General features: G+C 45.3%; 1 protein-coding gene across 1 annotated transcript in view; it reads left to right on the plus strand.

Moving 5' to 3' along the window:
- Window positions 1-7,426: 7,426 nt before the first annotated feature.
- FAH (fumarylacetoacetate hydrolase) overlaps window positions 7,427-24,242 on the plus strand; it is a 147,787-nt gene continuing 130,971 nt past the window's right edge. The window contains exon 1 of the mRNA XM_069222992.1: window positions 7,427-7,666. Coding sequence (XP_069079093.1) covers window positions 7,586-7,666 — 81 coding nt within the window. The 5' untranslated portion in view covers window positions 7,427-7,585. The remainder of the gene's footprint in view (window positions 7,667-24,242) is intronic.

Here is a 24,242-nt window from a genome sequence, read left to right on the forward strand (position 1 = left end):
GTCTATTGGGAAGATGGGCTCCTGTACACTGAGGCCAGAGACCCCAAACCTGGTACCACTAGGAGAGTGGTAGTGCCTCAGCTGTTCAGAGAGTTCATCCTAACATTGGCCCATGACATTCCCCTTGCTGGACATTTGGGACAAACCAAGACGTGGGAGAGGTTAGTCAACCACTTCTACTGGCCCAATATGTCCAACATGGTTAAGGAGTTTTGCCTCTCCTGCCCCACCTGTCAAGCCAGTGGTAAGACAGGTGGGCATCCAAAGGCCCCCCTCATTCCACTTCCTGTGGTGGGGGTGCCCTTTGAAAGAGTGGGTGTGGACATAGTTGGTCCACTGGAACCTCCCACAGCCTCAGGAAATATGTATATCCTGGTAGTAGTGGATCATGCTACCAGGTATCCTGAAGCTATTCCCCTTAGGTCGACTACTGCCCCTGCAGTAGCCAAGGCCCTCATTGGTATCTTTACCAGAGTGGGTTTCCCTAAGGAGGTGGTGTCTGACAGAGGTACCAACTTCATGTCAGCATACCTAAAGCACATGTGGAATGAGTGTGGAGTGACTTATAAATTCACTACACCTTACCATCCACAAACTAATGGCTTAGTTGAGAGATTCAACAAGACATTAAAGGGCATGATCATGGGGCTCCCAGAAAAACTCAAAAGGAGATGGGATGTCCTCCTGCCATGTCTGCTTTTCGCTTACAGGGAGGTACCACAGAAGGGAGTAGGGTTCTCACCCTTTGAACTTCTGTTTGGTCATCCTGTAAGGGGACCACTTGCCCTTGTTAAAGAAGGCTGGGAGAGACCTCTCCATGAGCCTAAACAGGACATAGTGGACTATGTACTTGGCCTTCGCTCTAGAATGGCAGAGTACATGGAAAAGGCAACCAAAAACCTTGAGGCCAGCCAACAACTCCAGAAGTTTTGGTATGACCAAAAGGCTGCACTGGTTGAGTTCCAACCAGGGCAGAAGGTCTGGGTTCTGGAGCCTGTGGCTCCCAGGGCACTCCAGGACAAATGGAGTGGCCCTTACCCAGTGCTAGAGAGGAAGAGTCAGGTCACCTACCTGGTGGACCTGGGCACAAGCAGGAGCCCCAAGAGGGTGATCCATGTGAACCGCCTTAAGCTCTTCCATGACAGGGCTGATGTGAATCTGTTAATGGTAACAGATGAGGATCAGGAGGCAGAGAGTGAACCTCTCCCTGATCTTCTGTCATCAGACCCAAAAGATGGCACAGTAGATGGAGTGATCTACTCAGACACCCTCTCTGGCCAACAGCAGGCTGATTGTAGGAGAGTCCTACAACAGTTTCCTGAGCTTTTCTCCCTAACCCCTGGTCAGACACACCTGTGTACCCATGATGTGGACACAGGAGACAGCATGCCTGTCAAGAACAAAATCTTCAGACAGTCTGACCATGTTAAGGAAAGCATCAAGATGGAAGTCCACAAGATGCTGGAATTGGGAGTGATTGAGCGCTCTGACAGCCCCTGGGCTAGCCCAGTGGTCTTAGTCCCCAAACCTCACACCAAAGATGGAAAGAAAGAGATGAGGTTTTGTGTGGACTACAGAGGGCTCAACTCTGTCACCAAGACAGATGCCCATCCAATTCCAAGAGCTGATGAGCTCATTGATAAATTAGGTGCTGCCAAATTTCTAAGTACCTTTGACTTAACAGCAGGGTACTGGCAAATAAAAATGGCACCTGGAGCAAAAGAAAAGACAGCATTCTCCACACCTGATGGGCATTATCAGTTTACTGTTATGCCCTTTGGTTTAAAGAATGCCCCTGCCACCTTCCAAAGGTTGGTGAATCAAGTCCTTGCTGGCTTGGAGTCCTTTAGCACAGCTTATCTTGATGATATTGCTGTCTTTAGCTCCACCTGGCAGGATCACCTGGTCCACCTGAGGAAGGTTTTGAAGGCTCTGCAATCTGCAGGCCTCTCTATCAAGGCATCCAAATGCCAGATAGGGCAGGGAACTGTGGTTTACTTGGGACACCTTGTAGGTGGAGGCCAAGTTCAGCCACTCCAACCCAAGATCCAGACCATTCTGGACTGGGTAGCTCCAAAAACCCAGACTCAAGTCAGGGCATTCCTTGGCTTGACTGGGTATTACAGGAGGTTTGTGAAGGGATATGGATCCATTGTGACAGCCCTCACTGAACTCACCTCCAAGAAAATGCCCAAGAAAGTAAACTGGACTGTGGAATGCCAACAGGCCTTTGACACCCTGAAACAGGCAATGTGCTCAGCACCAGTTCTCAAAGCTCCAGATTATTCTAAGCAGTTCATTGTGCAGACTGATGCCTCTGAACATGGGATAGGGGCAGTTTTGTCCCAAACAAATGATGATGGCCTTGACCAGCCTGTTGCTTTCATTAGCAGGAGGTTACTCCCCAGGGAGCAGCGTTGGAGTGCCATTGAGAGGGAGGCCTTTGCTGTGGTCTGGTCCCTGAAGAAGCTGAGACCATACCTCTTTGGGACTCACTTCCTAGTTCAAACTGACCACAGACCTCTCAAATGGCTGATGCAAATGAAAGGTGAAAATCCTAAACTGTTGAGGTGGTCCATCTCCCTACAGGGAATGGACTTTATAGTGGAACACAGACCTGGGACTGCCCATGCCAATGCAGATGGCCTTTCCAGGTTCTTCCACTTAGAAAATGAAGACTCTCTTGGGAAAGGTTAGTCTCATCCTCTTTCGTTTGGGGGGGGGTTGTGTAAGGAAATGCCTCCTTGGCATGGTTGCCCCCTGACTTTTTGCCTTTGCTGATGCTATGTTTACAATTGAAAGTGTGCTGAGGCCTGCTAACCAGGCCCCAGCACCAGTGTTCTTTCCCTAACCTGTACTTTTGTATCCACAATTGGCAGACCCTGGCATCCAGATAAGTCCCTTGTAACTGGTACTTCTAGTACCAAGGGCCCTGATGCCAAGGAAGGTCTCTAAGGGCTGCAGCATGTCTTATGCCACCCTGGAGACCTCTCACTCAGCACAGACACACTGCTTGCCAGCTTGTGTGTGCTAGTGAGGACAAAACGAGTAAGTCGACATGGCACTCCCCTCAGGGTGCCATGCCAGCCTCTCACTGCCTATGCAGTATAGGTAAGACACCCCTCTAGCAGGCCTTACAGCCCTAAGGCAGGGTGCACTATACCATAGGTGAGGGTACCAGTGCATGAGCATGGTACCCCTACAGTGTCTAAACAAAACCTTAGACATTGTAAGTGCAGGGTAGCCATAAGAGTATATGGTCTGGGAGTCTGTCAAACACGAACTCCACAGCACCATAATGGCTACACTGAAAACTGGGAAGTTTGGTATCAAACTTCTCAGCACAATAAATGCACACTGATGCCAGTGTACATTTTATTGTAAAATACACCACAGAGGGCACCTTAGAGGTGCCCCCTGAAACTTAACCGACTGTCTGTGTAGGCTGACTAGTTCCAGCAGCCTGCCACACCAGAGACATGTTGCTGGCCCCATGGGGAGAGTGCCTTTGTCACTCTGAGGCCAGTAACAAAGCCTGCACTGGGTGGAGATGCTAACACCTCCCCCAGGCAGGAGCTGTAACACCTGGCGGTGAGCCTCAAAGGCTCACCCCTTTGTCACAGCCCAGCAGGGCACTCCAGCTTAGTGGAGTTGCCCGCCCCCTCCGGCCACGGCCCCCACTTTTGGCGGCAAGGCTGGAGGGAACAAAGAAAGCAACAAGGAGGAGTCACTGGCCAGTCAGGACAGCCCCTAAGGTGTCCTGAGCTGAGGTGACTCTGACTTTTAGAAATCCTCCATCTTGCAGATGGAGGATTCCCCCAATAGGGTTAGGATTGTGACCCCCTCCCCTTGGGAGGAGGCACAAAGAGGGTGTACCCACCCTCAGGGCTAGTAGCCATTGGCTACTAACCCCCCAGACCTAAACACGCCCTTAAATTTAGTATTTAAGGGCTACCCTGAACCCTAGAAAATTAGATTCCTGCAACTACAAGAAGAAGGACTGCCTAGCTGAAAAACCCCTGCAGAGGAAGACCAGAAGACGACAACTGCCTTGGCTCCAGAAACTCACCGGCCTGTCTCCTGCCTTCCAAAGATCCTGCTCCAGCGACGCCTTCCAAAGGGACCAGCGACCTCGACATCCTCTGAGGACTGCCCCTGCTTCGAAAAGACAAGAAACTCCCGAGGACAGCGGACCTGCTCCAAGAAAGGCTGCAACTTTGTTTCCAGCAGCTTTAAAGAACCCTGCAAGCTCCCCGCAAAAGGCGTGAGACTTGCAACACTGCACCCGGCGACCCCGACTCGGCTGGTGGCGATCCAACACCTCAGGAGGGACCCCAGGACTACTCTAAGACTGTGAGTACAAAAACCTGTCCCCCCTGAGCCCCCACAGCGCCGCCTGCAGAGGGAATCCCGAGGCTTCCCCTGACCGCGACTCTTTGAATCCTAAGTCCCGACACCTGGGAGAGACCCTGCACCCGCAGCCCCCAGGACCTGAAGGACCGGACTTTCACTGGAGGAGTGACCCCCAGGAGTCCCTCTCCCTTGCCCAAGTGGAGGTTTCCCCGAGGAACCCCCCCCTTTCCTGCCAGCAGCGCTGAAGAGATCCCTAGATCTCCCATTGACTTCCATTACAAACCCGACGCTTGTTTCTACACTGCACCCGGCCGCCCCCGCGCTGCTGAGGGTGAAATTTCTGTGTGGACTTGTGTCCCCCCCGGTGCCCTACAAAACCCCCCTGGTCTGCCCTCCGAAGACGCGGGTACTTACCTGCAAGCAGACCGGAACCGGGGCACCCCCTTCTCTCCATTCTAGCCTATGTGTTTTGGGCACCACTTTGAACTCTGCACCTGACCGGCCCTGAGCTGCTGGTGTGGTGACTTTGGGGTTGCTCTGAACCCCCAACGGTGGGCTACCTTGGACCAAGAACTGAACCCTGTAAGTGTCTTACTTACCTGGTAAAACTAACAAAAACTTACCTCCCCCAGGAACTGTGAAAATTGCACTAAGTGTCCACTTTTAAAACAGCTATTTGTGAATAACTTGAAAAGTATACATGCAATTTTGATGATTTGAAGTTCCTAAAGTACTTACCTGCAATACCTTTCGAATGAGATATTACATGTAGAATTTGAACCTGTGGTTCTTAAAATAAACTAAGAAAAGATATTTTTCTATATAAAAACCTATTGGCTGGATTTGTCTCTGAGTGTGTGTACCTCATTTATTGTCTATGTGTATGTACAACAAATGCTTAACACTACTCCTTGGATAAGCCTACTGCTCGACCACACTACCACAAAATAGAGCATTAGTATTATCTATTTTTACCACTATTTTACCTCTAAGGGGAACCCTTGGACTCTGTGCATGCTATTCCTTACTTTGAAATAGCACATACAGAGCCAACTTCCTACATCCTTCTTTTCCGCATAATAAGAAACTGTGTGTTGTTCAGTGTTTGAAAAGTTATGAAGATGTCACACGAGAATTCAGACAGAATGTTTCTGGACAATTGTTGATTTCCTTACAAAAACCTTTCAACCCAGTCACTGCAGCAACCTTAGCCCGATGGGTCAAATGGTTATTAGCCGAAGCTGGTATTGACATAATTGTGTTTGGGGCTCATTCGGTTAGAGGAGCCATGGCCTCCAAAGCCTTTGCGACTGGAGCCAGACTGGAAGATATCATGGCTGCAGCTGACTGGTCAAATGACTCCACTTTCAAGGTTTTCTATCACAAACCCATTGTGGATGTAGTGTCAGAAGTAGTAAATAGACTTTGAACTAGCATAATCCAAAGCCTCCGGTCCTGACATAGAATAAAAAAAATTCTAGCTGTCGCGTCAAGAATTTTAGATTCTATTAAGGACACGGAGGCGAGGATTATCCCACCCAATATGTACATTTTATGTCAATAATGTGGTAGATGCTAAATTGTCATAATTTAAAACGTGATTTAAGTACCCTCCCATGGTATGCCCGATATTACTGGATTTTTTTGTCTCACTCAGGAACGTCCAACACGACTTCATGAATCTCCAACGAATCATCGCTAGTGCGGTTAATCTCCAACGTCTTGAGTTCGTTTCAGGGACCTGGAAAGAGTTTGTTACCAAGTTCTGCAAGTTAACGCATGTTTGAACTGTTTCGCAAAGAAAGAGGAAGGACTATAGCGTTCATGCTATTTATGGACAGTATCGAGCCATGATTGGTGGCCTAAGGCTCATGGGATTTATAGTTTTGAAATCATTGTTTTTATTGGCTGCTGTGTTTGTCAGTAAAGAGAAGCATAATCCTCGCCTCAGTGTCCTTAATAGAATCTAAAATTCTTGACGCGAAAGCTAGAAATTTTTTAATCCATTTACAGCCCCTCCCTACCCCTTCAGCTCACTCCTGCAGCTTTATGCTTTCTCCCATTGTGACGCATTTTCGTTTTTCTCTTCCTCCGTATTTCCCAAATGTGTCTTTCGCTCGCAATAAATGATTGAGGCAGAAAAATAAGTGCCAGTGGTTCGCACCGGAAACAACAAGCACAAATTAAGCACTGCCCCGACTGCCACCATTCTCGCATCAATGCGGCGCTCCGTCACACCACAGACAAAACCTTTTGGCCCTCGAGAAAATGTTTGCGAGTACCTATGTTTTAGAGGGTAGCCTTCCATACAAAACATTATGCTTGGGGGACGTTACTCAGAACCAAACTATTTGAAGAGCTCTGTTCTAGTCCAAGTGATAAACATGAGAAGGAACACAGTAATTGCACTTCCATTTTAAAACACAACTTCTTAGCGGGGACGTAGTATTTTTTACAGTACTAGCACTTCTCGGTAGTAAGCATGCCTTTGGGATAGTGAACCCCTGCACTTTTAACTGTACATTTCAGGCACATTGTAGACGTGCTCGTAAATCAAGCACCACCGCAACCCCCTTGTTTCTGGGCTGTCCCCCTCCTCCTGGCATGTTCCATTTTGTAGCGCTGTTCACAGCCCTTCCGATGCCTAAAGCGCATACTATGGCCCCTCTCTGATCACTTTAAATATACCTACACATGCCAGCCTTCATTCTGCCGACATCGACAAAAAGTACGAATTTTGATGAGTAATATCTGTTGTGCCTGTTCAAAGCCGACGCCAGGATATAAAGCACTGAATGAATAAAGACGATAATTTCCACAACGCAAGAATCTTCAGATATAACGGCCGAGTGGGAACTGATTTGCAGCAGGAGTTCCGGGGTTGGGAGGAGTTTCCAGCGGCAAAGCACACGAGGGCAAGAGCCTCCCGCACAGCTGGTTGCAGTTAGCCAGTGGGTGGGACGGATACTTCGCTTTTGATTGGCTGAACAGAAGGGGTGGAGTCAACTGTGTCACTTTCTTAAAAAAAAAAAAAAAAAGTGCTTTTTTAGTAGTTACAGAGGTCGGGTGCACCCCATTTTCCAGTAATAGAAGCCCCTGATAGGAGGTGTTCTTGGCACATTGAGAAGGGAGTGCTGCAGTACGAGATCTGCTTTCTATTCAGAGCAACTCCTGCGGAGAAAGATCTGCTTAAAGCACCCCTTCTGCTGCACTCACCCCTCTATATTACACTATGTCTTTCATTGATGTTGCAGAAAACTCAGATTTCCCCATCCAGAATCTACCATACGGGGTCTTTTCTACTAGAGATGAGGTGAGTGATCGCTCGATTGAGCTTCGGGATAACAGGTCTGGTAGGAATGTAAGGAGTATACGGGTAAAACATCTGTGCATTCCTGACATCCTATTGGCTGTCGAATGAGAGCGAAGACCGATATGGAGGGGGAGGCGCTTTTCTTGGATTGAGAATAAACTTTTAGCAGGGTGACGGGGGTTTGCAAAGCGGGGTGCTCTATTCAAGTCTGTGGAGGCGGACTCTATTTTTTGGATGATTAATAAATATCATTGAAAGGGGTTTGAATCCCTCAGAATAGTTATTTGAGTTTCAGTGCCTGCCTGGTTCCACAGATACCGGTTTCCGTGAGTTTTAACTGGCGCTTATCTGTGTTGCTAGATTTAAAATGCTGTGTAGAACAGGAGGAATACTTTTAGGGGGGAATTTTTCTAGAAAAGATTGTTTATTTATATTCGATCCCATCAGACTGGCTGGTGACACTGAACGTAGGGTGACCACCTGGCATTAAGGCAAATTCTGGACAGGACTGTAAAAAATTCCGGATAAAGGGTCAAAATTCAGGACAAAAATTCAGGACCAAGGGTCAAAATTCAGGACAAAAAATCATGAACGACAGTTTTACACACACACACACCCCTAAGAGAGGCCATACCCCATTACGTTATCAGTGCATTTATTTACTCTTTTTTAACATAGCACTATTTATTCGCTGTGGTCTTTTTGTGATTGCCTCCTGATATGCTACAGTCAGGTGCCACATTAGGTCCTTGTCCAGTAGTAAATAAATGCCCTTTAGCGCTGCCAAGGCCATCACCCCTACCCAAATCTACCCAATCTTTCTTAAAGAGAAAGTAACAACAACATTTTGATGAAGTTTCTGAACATTTTAAAACCCCTGGTTTGGGAAACATTAAGGTAATTAACCTTATACTAGTTTAAACAAATTGAACTAACTCATCTGGCTCACCCCAAGCGCCCATGTACTTTCAAACTAAAAAAGAAATGTAATGAGGCAGGGCAGATGGTGTGGGCGACAGTCTCACACCTAATGTCAGGGTGTGGGGTACCCACAACATGTCTGTAGCCTCACATTACTAGAGTGTATGTCTTGGACTTTACATTTATCTCAGAACTGGGAGGCCTGACTACCAATCAAAGAGAATAAAAGAGGAGGATTAAATCGAGATCAAATGGGAGGTTATTGCTAAGAACCGGATAAATAAGGAAGAGATGAACAAGGTGGGACAGTTCCTAAAATCAGACAAGATGGGTTCATCAAGACTATCTAAACGTATTGGGTACCTGGGGAGTTGTCTCTGCAGACAGGAGAGAAACAGAAGAGGTACTGTCAAGTAGTTGAACAAGCAGCACCCACCCACCTTGGCAAACTCTTCTGGTGCAATGGTCCTCTGTTCATGCTTGTGAAGGGTGAGCACGGGCCAGACCCCTTGCAAGGTTGTGCAAGGCAATTGCCCGCTTTGTCCATGTCTTAAAATGGTTTTGAAATTGAGTAAAAGCCAAACTAGTTGTCTAGGTTATCCCTAAGTGTCAAGTACACATAGACTCTTCAAAATATTTGGGATGTAAATTGCACAAACAAAATGTAAACATTTCAAAATGTAATTAGTGTTTCTTTAACAAATTGCACTGTTTTCCCCTTTATGTACAATTAGACCTCAGATTGAACTAGGAACCAGTTACCTTTCGATAACTAGTGCTTAGTATCTACCATTCTCCCGCTGATTTGCTGGATGGAAATCTCGGCAGAGTGTCACGGCCCCTCCAAGCCCAGTTTGCTTTTTCGTCTTCTCTTCTGCTTTCTGTAGTGGGCCACGTGGCACTAGTGAAGATGGTGTGCTACCCCAATGCTCGTATTATTTTGTAAACCTTCCCCCTGCTCTTCCTTCTTTCTTTCTTCAGACATGCCACACATCTGATTTGGTCGCTGGGTCGCCGTTGGGTTGCCCTTTCCACTCTAAAGCTACCAGTGACTGCGGATGGATTAGGCCTTCTGGACTTAAAACGCTATTATTCAGCTGCACAGGTCCAATTGGTGGCTCGCTGGCTTTCTGCCCGCCCCACGCTCCCTGCATGAGATGGGGTTTATCTGTAAAGACTTTTATGGAGGGTTTACTGAACTGCTCATTGTTTCCTACTAACCATTCTACAGATCACCATCTGGGGTTATCATGCACAGCTTTCTTTTGCCTTGCTAGAACCTGTAAACTCACTGACACAAAGAAACCCTGTGCTCCTGCACTACCTTTGCTAAGCCTTCCCACTCACACAGGATGGCTGTGCTCAGAGCAACTCCATCAGTGGAATGCTACAGGTGTCTTAAAATTGGGGGTTTTGTTTCCGGACGGCGACTTAATAAATTCCCAAACCCTTGGGGCAGACTACCATCTTCACCCCGGTCAACTCCTTACTTACAAGCAACTTAAACAATCATTAAATGCCCTATTTCATGTCTGCCACCTAGCACTAACCCTACATGAGGTGTGCCAGAAGCTCTACACCGTAGGGACTAGTGGCTAACTGATAGAATGGGTGTACAGGCCTTCCCTGCAACATTGAGACCACTCCAGGTCTTCTTGTCATAAAACTTGGGTGATTGATGTGGCCAATGCTCTGCAAGATACGGATTGGACTAAAATACTGGACTTTCCCCACAAAGTATCCCACGGCTGTCACTTTAAGCACTGCACCACTCTACAAAACTACACTCTATGCCACACGAGTCTACTCTGCACTCTATGCCACTGCACCACTCTGCACTACTGCACTCTTTGCCACTCTGTTGCATGCCACTCTACTCCACTGTACACTATGCCACTCTACTCTGCCCTATGCCACCCTATGGCACTGCACTCTAAACTGCACTGTATGCCATGCCCTCTACTCTGCAACACTGTACTCCATGCCACTGATCTCTGTGCCACTCTACACCACTGCACTGACACTCCACTCTGCAACATTGGACTCTCCGCCACTGTACTCTACACTGCTCTACTCTGTATCACTGCACTCTATGCCACTGCACTCTGCATCACTCCACTGCACTCTACATCACTATACTCTACTCTGCACTGCACCACTCTACACTACTTCACTCTCCACAAGGCTACGCCACTGCACTCTATGCTACACAAGTCTACTCTGTACTCTGTGCCACTGCACTCTGTCCCACGCCCCTCCATCCCACTGCACTCTATGCCAATGCACTCTAAACAATTGCACTGTACTCCACTGCACTCTATTCTGCACCACTGTGCTCCACGCCACTGCTCCTATGCCACTGTACTACACTCTACACCACTTTGCCAATAACTTTTAGCCATGCTGAACAGTAGCCACTCTGGTGTGTATAATATGGCTAAAACACACTGGCAAAGCTAATAACTCTTGCGTAGATGGGACCTATTGGCTTTCCAAATGTTTGTTAGTACTATGAGGTACCGAGGTCCTTGAAAGAACTATGAATGTGTAAGTCCTTTTTGTAAACATGCATTACACACATAATATAGGCTGCTCCAAAATGAGCAAATACGTCTTGGTTAGATAAAAAACAGTCCTTCTAAATTATAGATTTGAATAATATACAGTTTATACCTAGTACTATTTTTTATAATAGTCCAATAAAACCACACTCTCCACAGCTCACCTTGGGACACCCTTACAGTACCTCGCTAAAATAAAAAATCTGTGTCATCAGAAAGCTTCAAGTGACTCCTTTGAATAAAGTCAATGCAGGTTTTCAAGGCCCTTTACATTTGCAGATATACTAGTTGGCAACATTTGCATTTATTTAGGGAAAGAGACACCCTGGCAAGAAGGCCTTTTCTTATCTGTCTGCCCCTTCCTCCCCAGAGCACAGGAGACTCCTGCCCTTCAATCCAGCTGGGAGAACTGATGTGTCCTAATTACATTTTGTCCTTTAGGTGAAAGACTAAAATTACGGACAAATGCTGTCCGTTTAAGTTCATGGACAATGGACGGCAGGGCGAAATTATGCGCAGTCTATGAAAATTACAGACGGGTGGTCACCCTAACTGAACGTGTCCTTAAAATGTAGTGGTGGGACTAATTAAACTATCTAATGACATCACAAGTAGTGCCATCACAAGATGAGACAAAAAGGAAGTGATGCCACAACCCTGTAACAATTATCATGTGAAAAGGTTTAGCCTAGTTTATAGTCAAAGCTGAGCTAATATACCTATAAGCATGTAATATATGTATGTAATGTTTTTATTCATATCAAAACCAATGTAATCTATTCTGCTGCTTTTTGGCTAGGCCTACAATATAGATATACTATATACATACATACAACTTCTTGTATGAACGTAAACCTAAATGCTTTAGACCAGTGGTTCCCAACCTGTGGTCCGGGGACCTCTGGGAGTCTGCGAAGCCTCATGAAGGGGGTCCACGACTACTTAGAAAATTAACTATTAACAGATTAGATACCCATGTTTCAGTAATGACTCATTGGGGGTTCCCAGATTCCAATAATTTTTCAGTGGGGGGGTCCCTGTATTCCAGGAATGCTAAAGTGGGGGAGCACAGAAGTCAAAAGGTTGGGAACCACTGCTTTAGAGGATTAGCGATTTTGCATTTAAAGCATAATCCATGCATTTCTAAAGACTTACTCATTTGTTTAGTACGAAATAATTTACTTCTTTATACCCTTGAAGTACAAATAAAAGAAATGGATACAGATATTGAGAAGCTACATGCTCTCAGCGTTGTCACGTATAGCTGCAGCTAATGAAGTTGGTAAAAAGAATAATATATGACGTTAAGACCAATTATTTGGGACACGTTTGACAATGGGACGTGGGGTATGCAGATTGTGATCTGAAGTGGCCCGCTGAAAAGAACAGGTTTGATGTGAGTTTGTATACGATTTGTACATATAAATGTGCAACTGAGCTTAGAAGTGGCTAAAATTGACAAAATAGTTAGACATACTTTGTAATTACACTTTAAACTAGTTTTACTGAATAAAGAGTGCAGGGTATATATATATTTGTGTATGTTTTTTGTTTTTTTGTTGTTTTTACAGTTGAGGTACTATTCTCCCAAAAAGAGGGACCTCCCAGTGGGGTGAAAAAAAAACCGGGGACAACATTTCAAGGTTATGTGATATAATGCTTTAAAAAGAAGCTCAAGTGGTGCACAAGGTGACAGCGTACACGTCTCGGCTAAGGGGTGCAGACTCCAGTGCTAAACAGAGTCTCGGTGGTAGTCCGTCCACCCGGCCTGTGCCCTGGCTGGTGGTATCCATGCTTTCAGACTAACGTCTGTGTAAAGACTAAAATTGCCATGGTTTATACCCACTAATTATTCAGCCCCGTTCCGTTGTTCATCGTGGGCATATAACCACCTCGCTTTTGTTCTTCACATTTGGGCCCATATTTATACTTTTTTAGCGCCGTATTTGCGTCATTTTTGACGCAAAAGCAGCGCAAACTTACGAAATACAATTATATTTTGTTCGTTTGCGCCGATTTTGCGACAAAAAACGATGCCAATGCGGCGCTAAAAAGTATAAATATGGGCCTTGGTATATTGTCCGCCGGCCCCTCCAACGTGTCCTTCACTCTGGGTATGTATCTACCAGTTTCTCACTAGTATTCCTTATGCACTGTATGTCCCAAAGTGCATCACCTGGCGTCTTTACATAAGGTATATGATGTGCAGTTCGTTCCCTGTATCCTTTGCTTTCGGAATAGATCCTCTAGCTCCACTAGTGTTCTTGGCCTTCCGTATACACTCTCCAGCTTTCTCCCTGTGTTCTTTATGCAAATGCATTATATAGCTCCTGGCATTTGTTTTTAGGCTGGTTTGACAGAACTACTAATGCTTAGGTAGAGTCTGCTAGGCTCCATCCAGAGCAGTAGTACCCTCTCACCTCATGCTGGTGATTGTTCGGTTTATCATTCTATTTCCCAGCAAAGACTCTCATTGGAATGTATGAAGGACTACTTTAGATCTGAAAAGCAAACCCAGTCATCACCCTTTTATCATGTTCAATTATTTATCTCCTACATGCACTCTGTACAGAAAGCAATCCTTTTTTGCTACACTTTTCTCCAGCATTGGGTTGCCAGTCACGCAGGCTTCAGTGGGATAAAGAGCATTTGTGCGAGCAGCACATGTAAACATAATTTTACATGTGTCGGCACATTAAAACCAGACCTTTTGCTGTTGCCAATGCTTCTTTCTTCTGGATACATACATGAAAGCTTCATTCTTCGTTCCTTGTAGTAGTTATACTCGTAATTCTGTACAAAATGACTGGAACTATAAACTCACCCCTGGGGTGTTTTGGGCACGTCTGGTTTGAATTTTGGACTCTGTCATGGCTTCTCGAAAGCAACATAAAAGGTTTTAGATTAATGTTATTAATGAATGTTAGCCACCTGCTGTACTTCGTGATTGGGTACATTTTTGTTTGGCAGGTTCCAACACTAGGTATGCTCATATTTGCAAGTATTTGCACATCATGGGATTATTGTTAGTTTGTTGTGTCCTTTTGCACTGGAAAATACATCAATATAATTCCTCCTACTTTGTTTTTTTTAGGTATCTACCCATTACTGTATCCCTTGTGTTTTCTTTGACTGCCTTTCGTCCTAGACTTTTCATGCCCCTGTGATCAGGGGCAGAGGCAATGGGTATCATACAAGGCCCAAAGAGGTGGCATGATAGGCAGCACTAGTGGCACATGAGCCTTGGGGTGAGGGCTGGTGGCACTGTATGCCTCAGTGGGGTTGAACAAAAGTAGACGAAGGAAGCAATGGTCGTCATCGCTCCCTTTTAGTAGCCATGACATACAGGTTGTGTCAGAGTTACATTGACTGAAGTAATTGTTGCAGAGCATCCTCTAAATTAGTAAATTATTATTAGGATTTCCCCACCACCTCAGGAATGACACATCCCTGCAAGAAGTTCCCGGGTTACCAAGGGACTGATGTTAGTTCTAGGATACCTATAATGATCTGAGAAATCAAAGCGTCACTATTAGGACATTCTCAGAGCTGAGACTTATTGTTGCATTTTTGATGTCCTGCACTGTGTGTGGTCTCACAAAAGCGTCTCTGCTATTTCTCTAGAGATAGCACTCATTGCACCAATTTCCCTACCACCAAAAAATCAGTCCTTTTGCCACTCATGAGGAGTCCAAGAGGAGGAACAGCCTACGGATTGTGTGATCCTCATGTCACAACTTCATCCAAATCCACTAGTTGGCAGGTCTCACAGAAGGAGAGGGCATTAGTGGCATTATAGTTTCTCTCACTGCCTGGGACATCTGGGTAGGTCAGCAGTGGAAGCGGAAAGAGCTGCAAGCGTGGTGATGGTGTGTGCTTGTGTCGCAGTAGATGTTCCAAAGTTTAGAAAATGATATAAGCATAAGTAGAATAAATGGGAATGTTCAACACTCCTCCTGCATTTTTACTTATTTGTATAAAATGAGCCTTGACATTCTCGACTCAAATGATCTGAAAGTGTCAGTTGCTCTTTCTTTGGAAATAGTAACGTTTCTAAGTCTTACTGTTCAAGCCTGCTGCGGGCAGTTCTCTCTGTAAAGGAATGGATGTATCAGTGGTCCTCATTGACCCAGACACATGCAGCATAGGGGTTTGAATTGTGGGTCTTTGTCATCCTTAACTTGTAGAATCTCTGTCTAGTGACTTAAACATAGAATTGGGATTGATAGGGTCCACATGCTCCTGCTCTGGTGGACAGAGTGGATCTGTTGGATGTACAGAGGCAATTGGATGCATAATGGTCGTAGACATGGACTTCGAGCCTATTCTTGACGTGAAATGGTTTCTCAGTGATAGATGTCTCATAAATGCCCATATCTGCTACAAGGCCTTTGGTGAAAATGGAGATCTTTTAAAAAGCAAAGCACCTTCAAAGTGGAATCTACCATCAACAAAGGCCTTGGTGAAGGTTATTCAGCACAAAACAGGGCAGTAAGTGTGAGGCTGTAGAGCAGCAAAAACTTGCTTACTCAGGTGAATTCTGCATTGTATCTGTTGAAGCACTTTACTGGGTAAATAATTGTTGTTGATATTCCTTTTTTTATTTTAACAAGGCTTAAAAATGGCATATATGGAGACAGGTGACGGGGAGATAACCAGCGGCTTAATAAAATAAAAAACGTACCTTGTTGTGCAAAAAAACCCAGAAAAATGTTTGCCAAACAAAAAAAAATCCAAGTTAGAAAAGAATATGTTCAAGTGAAGAGTTTTTGTTTGGGTGATGGTCTTTGGTAACATTGATGCTATAACCTGAGGGGCTACGACGGAACATGGCATCGTGGGTGGTGGAGGATTGTTGGCTTTAAAGGGTCCGTGTCACAATTTCCTGTGGAGTCTCAATGTAGTCTTAATGAAAACAAGACTTAATTTTTTATTACACATGTTCTGGACCCATGGATATGGGTGTTTTGTTTAATTAAAAAATTCAGACCATTCAAAATAATGCATTCCAAATAATAGTTAAATAACAGGTTTATACTGATAAACCAAGAGTGTTTGGAATAATATAAATCTGACGTGTGTGTCTGGCATCTTTAAAAAAAAATATTTATACACATACCAGTTTTAATGAAGTGACTGCTACAGATACTCAAGTCCTCACTATTAAATTGAGATGTCCCTGGCCAGTTTTAAACTTGAGAAGCTTCTATTACCTCACTACTAATTAAAAAAACTCCTGGTGTCCTTCACGTCTGAAAAGTTCCTATCCAGTAGCAAATATCCCCTTTTCATTAGCAAATATTCCCTATCCATTGGAACTGGTCCTAAGGACAGTCCTGGGTAAACCTGAGCGAACATAACGCACTTGAACTGTCAAATTAGCATGAAATAAGTCAGGGTTTGTGGTGATGCCATATGCTTTGAGAATGGAAGGCAGTTTGTGGTGCTGATCTATTCCAACTGGAATTTGCAGTGTCAAGCATGCATTCCTGCTAACCGGTGAATCTAGCAAGAATGCATACGCAGTTCTGGATTCGATTATTTCTAGTTGGAAACAGCTAAGCAGCTTTTCCAGTATTTAAATTCCTAGTGCTAAATCTAGAGTGCAAAGTAGCCCAAGGCTCAGCTCTTCCTCTACAGCGACTTAAAGTACTATCTCTTTTTCTTAAATGAATGTGCTTTGTTGGACCAATGTTCTATAATTATACACTGGATCTCACATTTTAGTAACAGATTAATGGGTTCAGCCCCACAACATATCCTTATTGGGTTTCCTATAAAGCCTCACACAAACGTTCCAAGTTCTGCAGCAGTTCCTGAGGTGGCTGCAAGGACTAACATGGGATTACAACATTGCTGCATATACATGCAATAAATTGTCTTATGGATATGTGCAAATAGCAAAAACATAATCTATTGCAAAGGGGGCTGGGAAGTATAATGTGAAAAAATTAGAAAGGTAATTAGGAACTGTGACCAATGTATCAAATTTAAGGATTTCTTTGATAGGCAACCAGTGGAGTGATTTTAATGTGGGAGTGATGTGATAAAAAACTTTGAAGATGAGGATAGGGTTGCTTTGTGCTCTGTAATTTCCTTCTGGCATTTGCTGCTGTTGGCCGCGATCATATTTCTGCAATTGTGCATTAATAGTGACCTCTAAGATGAGTGATTCTGCAACAAGTTTGCAGGGAGAGAGTATCCCATGGATGCTGTGGAGATGGAAAATTGCATCCTCGGTCATAGAGCCACCATATGTTGAATCATATTTCTCTGTATATGTAGAAGATGATATAGGATTTCTAATTCAGTTTCAAATGTGGGATGAGCGTCCAGAGAATGAGACCAAATTATGGCGATAGCCTTAAGTTCCTCAGGACCAAGAAGTGGTATTCTATCATTGCCATTCAGGCAAAACAACCTGTGTTCAGCCATTTTTGTGCAATTTGGTGGCAGTCTCCAAGTGTTTTGGCATTCCTTTAGTGATCTCCATTTTCTGGAAACTGGGGTAACATTTGCAAGAGCTATAATTAGTGAATACATTGGCACCTCCAAAGTCACCATTATTAAGTTGTGAGAGCTGCAAAACGTCAATTTGCCTAACTCCCTATATATCTCCCGCTTTACGGAAACTGCACTAGCGCCTAGCTGCCTCTAGAATTTGGTTTAAGGCACTGGTTTCTTTACTCTTTTTTTATCTTTTAGGTTTGATCTTTTTTTTTTAATTGGATGCTATTCTGTGCCTGTTAGAATAAAGGTCATACTAGAAATCAAAAGTACTAAGCTGGGTCGCTTTTTGGTTCCGGGGTATGTTAAGATATGCTTAATATTTTAGGTTTCACCTTTTTTTTTTTTTTTTTTTTTTTTTTTTTTTTAATATATCGGGGCTATCCTCTGACTGTTAGGATAAAGGTCATACTGGAAAGTAAGATTACTATTCTGGATCGCTTTTGGGTTCCGGGATATGTTAAGCAGTGCGCAATACTGTGTCCTTATGGGTGGTAGTAGGCCGGAGGTGCGCCCTTGAGTTCCTCAGAGGGACCAGCTCCAAGAATCTCCCTGATACCGACTGGAGTGTGGTGATGGGGAGAGCCGGGGAGCATCCGATGCGAAGGAGTGAGGCGTTTCTGCAGTAACTAATTTCTGGACTGTTACTTTTTGCAGGTAGAGCTATTGGTCCTCCCACCTCTTTACCCAAGAAAACGGGCCTGGCCCGCTTCTGCAAAGAATCTCTTCCCCTGAGCACCAGCCGCAAGATGACGGTTAGCTCGTTCTCCTTATTGTACCATGAACCGTTAATCTCATGCTGTCAGTTGAAGAGCCTGGCCCCCGTTTACAGCGGGGTTCAGGTAATTAGGCCCAGTTGCACCCGTGTAGCATTGCTGTAAGCGGCGATGAGCGGGCCCTGCGCTTGGAGGTAGTTATAAATTAACCGAGCTTGTGTGGAAATATTTGCTAGAGTGCAGAATGAATTGGGAATTTGGGAGTAGGTTAGAGGCCGTGGAATGACAGTTCAGTCTTCAAAGAGCGTTTCATCAGGCAGAGGTTTGAGTGGGGGAGGGGGGTGTGCGTGAGAGCTGCAAGGATACTTGGAGGACGCAGCAGATGGTTATACAAAATAAGACCCTGGGCAGCAAAGCAAAAACAGATGCATGCTGGTCAACTTTTCAGGGCTAAAATGAGGGAGATAATTGCATAGTGCCGCGAAGATCAGCAGCAGGAGGCATACTGACCAGGATTTGGCATCAACAAAGGGAGGAGGGGATACTTGAAGCAAGAAGAAGCCACAATAACAATATTATGCCTTAAAAAAACCGGAGTCCTCAGCCTGAATGAGATTTTTTTTTTTCATCCCGCCTTCCCCCTCTCTATTCTTCACATAACCTTTCTCGCAGTTTCACATTCCCCTTTTAAACAGCCCTCATCCTCTGTCATCTCATCTCCCCTCTCCATTCTCTACCCCCAGCTTTTCTTTCTCTGCCGAACGTAAGCCCCTTTTCTTTCCTCCCTCCCCGGCGCTTTAGCCATAATCACTCCCATTCAGTGTTCACGCGCCTAATTCTTCCTTTTAGCGCTTTTCCTTCGTCTGGAGCCGTATTTTGCCCTTGGTCTCTCCCTCTTCGGCCCCAACTCGCACCCCCCTCTTTCTAACGGATACTTCTAATCACGGATTCCTCACATTAGAATATTCCCCAGGCGCCACACTATAGACACAGAGATTTTTCATGTGCGTCAGTGGGTGGTGCCGTGCAGCTCTGCGTTGATGCCATATTGCCCCACAAGAGAAGGAGTTGAGATATATAAAAAGTGTCACCCTTGTGCTTTGACGTCTGTTCCTTTCCATGCTACAAATTTGTCCGGTTTCTGACCACGTCCAAACTTCATATGGAGTGCAGGGGAATGTTACATTACTTACTGGTTTCCTCCTCGTCCCAGTCCTAACAAATGAGGCTTGCTCTCCACCGACAGGAGTAACACCGTTTTTTTTTAAAACTCACCCCACCCGCCTCGTCCTGTATGTTACCAGGCAGAGCCAAACACGGTGTAACAGGGAGGGAGGAAAGGAGGGATGGTCGAGGACTGGGACGAGGAGGACCCCCTATTCGGGGTAATGAGGATTACCGGTAAGTAACGGAACATTACCCCCTCATGGTGGTCCTGCTTGTCCCAGTCCTAACAAATGAGGAAGTAACCAAGTAGAAAGAAAATACAGTTGCACCAAAAGAAACATTCAAGCATGTTTTTTTTTAGGGAAACAGACCTACTTAGTAGCAGCAGACAAAACAGCAGACCCAAAATGACCTTCGGGATCCTCACATACAGAAAGACAGTAATGAGTGAGGAAAATAAGACGAGACGGCCAAGTTGCTGCCCTGCAAATCTATAAAAAGGGAAACTCCCCTCCGCCCAGGAAGTGGACACGGCCCAAGTGGACCTCCCTTGGATATCATCAGGAAGCGACTCCCCAGCAGCAATATAAGTGCAGGGTATAGCCTGCCTGACCCATCTACTCGGAGTCTGGGTGGAAACTTTGGAACCCTTGAAGACAGAACCACAAGCAACCAAAACGGATTGAGACAACCTTAATAGTTTCATACGATTTAAATAGATCAGAAGAGCCCTCCTGACATCCAGGGTAGAGGGAAGGGATGAAGAGAAGTCAGAACAGGCAAAACAACCTCCTGTAAAAAAGGAAACAAAGAAGAAACCTAAGGAATAAATCTAAGATCCAACCGGAGCACAATCCGATCAGGGGAGAATTTTAAGTAGGGGAAAAACAGCCATAAAAGCATCCAACCGTCTGGCCGAGGTAATGGTCACCAAGAAAATCACCTTAGCCGACAGCCAAAGTATATCAGCCTCTTCCAGAGGCTCAAATGGTGGCAATGGACGAATCCCACGAAGGAACCAACTGTCAGACAGGAGGCTGCTGCAACCTGAAGCTCCAAAGTAATCTCAACTCCAGGGGAGACCAGGCAGACAAGTCATCTGAAAAAAAAGTGACAAGCATGGATAGCAGCCCACTGAGCAGAAAGAGTGCGGGGGGCCAAACCCTACAAAAACCCATCTCACAAAAAAAAAATAGGATCTTAAAAGGAGCAACAGTAGCAGGAGCCACAGAACAGGCACTGCACTAAGAAGAAGACCCACCAATGCTTTTTTTATAAGACTTTAAGGTAGACTGCTTCCGGGAAGACTGACTGTCCAAAGCAACCTGCAAAGAACCACCTAATTGAACTAAACCTACCCGTTCAAGAGCTACCCGTTGGACACACCCGAAATGCCATCAAGCCTGACAGCAGAGGAAACTGAAGGGAAGAGGGCTTGTGAAGAAGAACCAGAGACCGCCCTTTGGTCAGAGACAGAAAGATGGAAAACCAGTGAAGGCAGGGCCAGTAAGGAGCAATGAGGATCACATGAGACTGTTTTGCCCTGATCTTCTGCAGGACCCGGGGCAGGAGAGGAATTGGAGGAAAAGCATATTAAGCAGCCCCTCCGGCCACAGGACAGAGACCGCATCCACTGCAGACGCCAGAGGATATGCAAGTTACATGCAAAAGCAAGGGCAGTGGGCATTGACGCAGGGAAGCAAACAGATCTAGCCAGGAAACTCCGAACCTCTGGCACACCAAGAGGAACAAGGGCCGAGCAAGGTGGTACAGCCCAGAGGACGGAAAATTCCTGCTGAGGCTGTCCGCCCAGTAATTCATCACTCCCCTGATGTACACTGTCTTCAGGAGCAGAACATGATCCCCAGACCAGGTAAATATCTGGGATGCAACCTGATTAAGTGACCTCAACCTCGTACCCCCTTGTCTGCTGAGGTAAACCCTGGCAACCTGGTTGTCTGTCCTGACCACCACATTCTGACCCTGCAGATGAGGCTGAAAAGCAAGCAAGGCCTGCATCACTGCCATGAGTTCCCTCCAATTCAAGGACTACTGACTCTCCCCCGGAGACCAAGGGCCCCCCTCTCTAGGTGAACCAGGACCGCACCCCAACCCCACTCGCTGTGATTGGTCATCAAGAGATCTTAGGCGGAAGTTGGAAAAGCAAACTGTTCAAAAGATTGTCCCTCACCAACCACCATGACAGAGCTCGAGTCATAGGATCAGAGAGAGGAATCAGGACCCTGTAGCCCCTGAAGCTGGGATCCCAGTGTTTGAGGATGTGATTCACAACAGGCTTCAAATGAAACCATGCCCAGATGACTATAGCAGTGGAGGCCGCCAACAGGCCTTGCACGCTCAACCAGCACCTTGCACAACTGTGTGAACAAGTCACACGTCTGATACTGCCAACTGAAGAGAGAGAATCCTGTCTTTCAGAAGAAAAGCAGCACCCAGCTGAGTATCCAGACGAGCGCTGATGAAAATTTTCAACTGGGACGAAACAAGGTGAGACTTCGGAAGATTCACCAGGAGACTTAAGTCGTTCAGGGCCCCGAGCACCAACTCCACATGTTGTTGAACCTTCAAAAAAGACGAAGCAGAAAGTAACCAATCATCCAAATAAGGATACAGGACAGCACCTTTCAAATGCAACAAAGCAATAAAAGGGGCCAATACCTTTCTGAACACTCTGGGAGACGTAGCCAAGGCAAAAGGGAGGACTTGAACCTGAAAGTGCTGGTAGACGACTGGTTGAAGACTGAAAACCGCAGGAAAGGCTGACTATCCACATGTATCGGCACGTTTAAGTAAGCATCCTGAAGACCCAGAGTGGCTAAGAAATCCCCTTTTATGAGAAGAGGAATGATCGATTGTAGGGACACCATCCTGAAATGTTCCACCAGAAGAAACTTGTTCAGAGACTGGAGGTTTAGGATGGGCCGAAAGGAACTGTCTGGTTTTGGGACCAGAAACAGGGTCATGTAGAACCCCCAAACCCTGCTGAACTTCCGGAACAATTGCCTTTTTCAGTAACAGCAACTCGGTGCCCAACTGGAGAATGCGCAACTGCTTGAGATTCTTTAGAGAAGGAGTAAGTCTGAATCGTGGAGGTGGAATGAGATCTTTGAATTGCACCTGATAACCATGTTCCACTACGGAAAGAACCCAGGCATCGGACACCACCTGTTTCCATTTAGGAAGAATAGCCTTGAGGTGTTACCCCCCGCCATATAGTCATTTCTGCTGATGGGCAGAAGAGGAACCGGAGGAAGAAGGTTGGGCTTTATTATAGAAGGTGGCTTCCCGACCCCGGGTCCATCCAGGTAAGGGCTAATGATCCATTGACTGAAATGCACCACATCTGAAAAACCCTTGCTTCTTATCCATTCCCAGTTTAAAAGGGCAAATCATTTTCTTCTCCTCAGCAGCCTTCTCAACCATGTCATTGAATTCCGGACCAAACAACTTCTGTTCCAATAAAGACAGCTTATAACTGAGGGAACGCTGGCCTGATTCAGGCCTCCAGGACTTCAACCACAAGTAATGTCTGCCCGCAATCAAAGAGCCAGCCGCAGTAGTGGAGGCCATGGGTAGAAAGTTGGGTTCTATGCTACTTGTGTTAAATGAACAATGCAATTTCCAATAGGTAGGACATGTTTGCTTTACGGGTTAGAGAGGCGTCCTTTAGGCAGGCCCCACAGCCACCATACATGTCAAAATTCTTTGTGTGGTCCTTGAACGTATCACCTGCTCAAATGTATATCTTTTCCTATCTTCTCCTTTCCATGATCAATAAGATATCTGCAGCTGTTATGAATAACACGTGTAAACCATGAAAAACATTAAAAAAAAGTTTAAGAACATTGTTGTGTGTACATGGAGACCATCAAACTCTGAATAGGGCTGATGGCTTCATTAGAGCAGTTTTAGGTAGCAAGTTGTGGGGTTGTGTGCTTATTATATTGTAGCAGATAGATATTTTTAGTTGGGGGCAAAAGCATTTAGCCATACTACACCATTTGGGGTGTGTGTTGTTGGAAGAGTGTTGTCTTTGTTTTGAACCTATGTGGGAAGTATTTTTGTGCCATGCGTGAGTGATGAGGAGCTCTTACCTTGTCTTGGGATGCAGTGCTTCGTGGGAAAGATGATTGAAGGGTGTGAGAGATAGACACCCATTTTAAATTTCACAGTGTGCTACACTATAAGATGCGAAAGACAGATGAGCTGGGTTACCTGCATCTTTCATATAGCTGTTATAATATGTTCTCTTAACATGTCAACTAATCATTGGAATATATAAATACACATATATTACCTACTGGCAGCAGCCAGTAGGTAGGTATAATTAGGATCTAGGTTCCATAGGAAGAACATTTTTGTTTTGCTTATGAGGTTGGCGCTGTTTGACGAAGCTTCAAGAAATTTTCAAAACTATTTTGCCAGCCACTTAAGCTGCTCTCTGGAAAGTTTCAGGGTGGTCTGTCAAGCAGGGGCTGGTGAAAAAACAGGAGGGCGTCCCAAAACATGTTTTCCCCATGCAATTTCCCTTAATGCCTTTAGACACAACTGTAGCCTAAATTGCTGAACAGAATTATACCAATTTTGGCAGATCTAGATCTTGGTCCAGAAACAGTGCTTTTTGTAACTGGATGAAAATCCGTTCAGTAGTTTTGGAGTTAATAAAGTAAAACGATTTATGTA

This window comes from Pleurodeles waltl, chromosome 3_1, assembly GCF_031143425.1.
Source record: "Pleurodeles waltl isolate 20211129_DDA chromosome 3_1, aPleWal1.hap1.20221129, whole genome shotgun sequence".
Lineage (NCBI taxonomy): Eukaryota > Metazoa > Chordata > Amphibia > Caudata > Salamandridae > Pleurodeles > Pleurodeles waltl.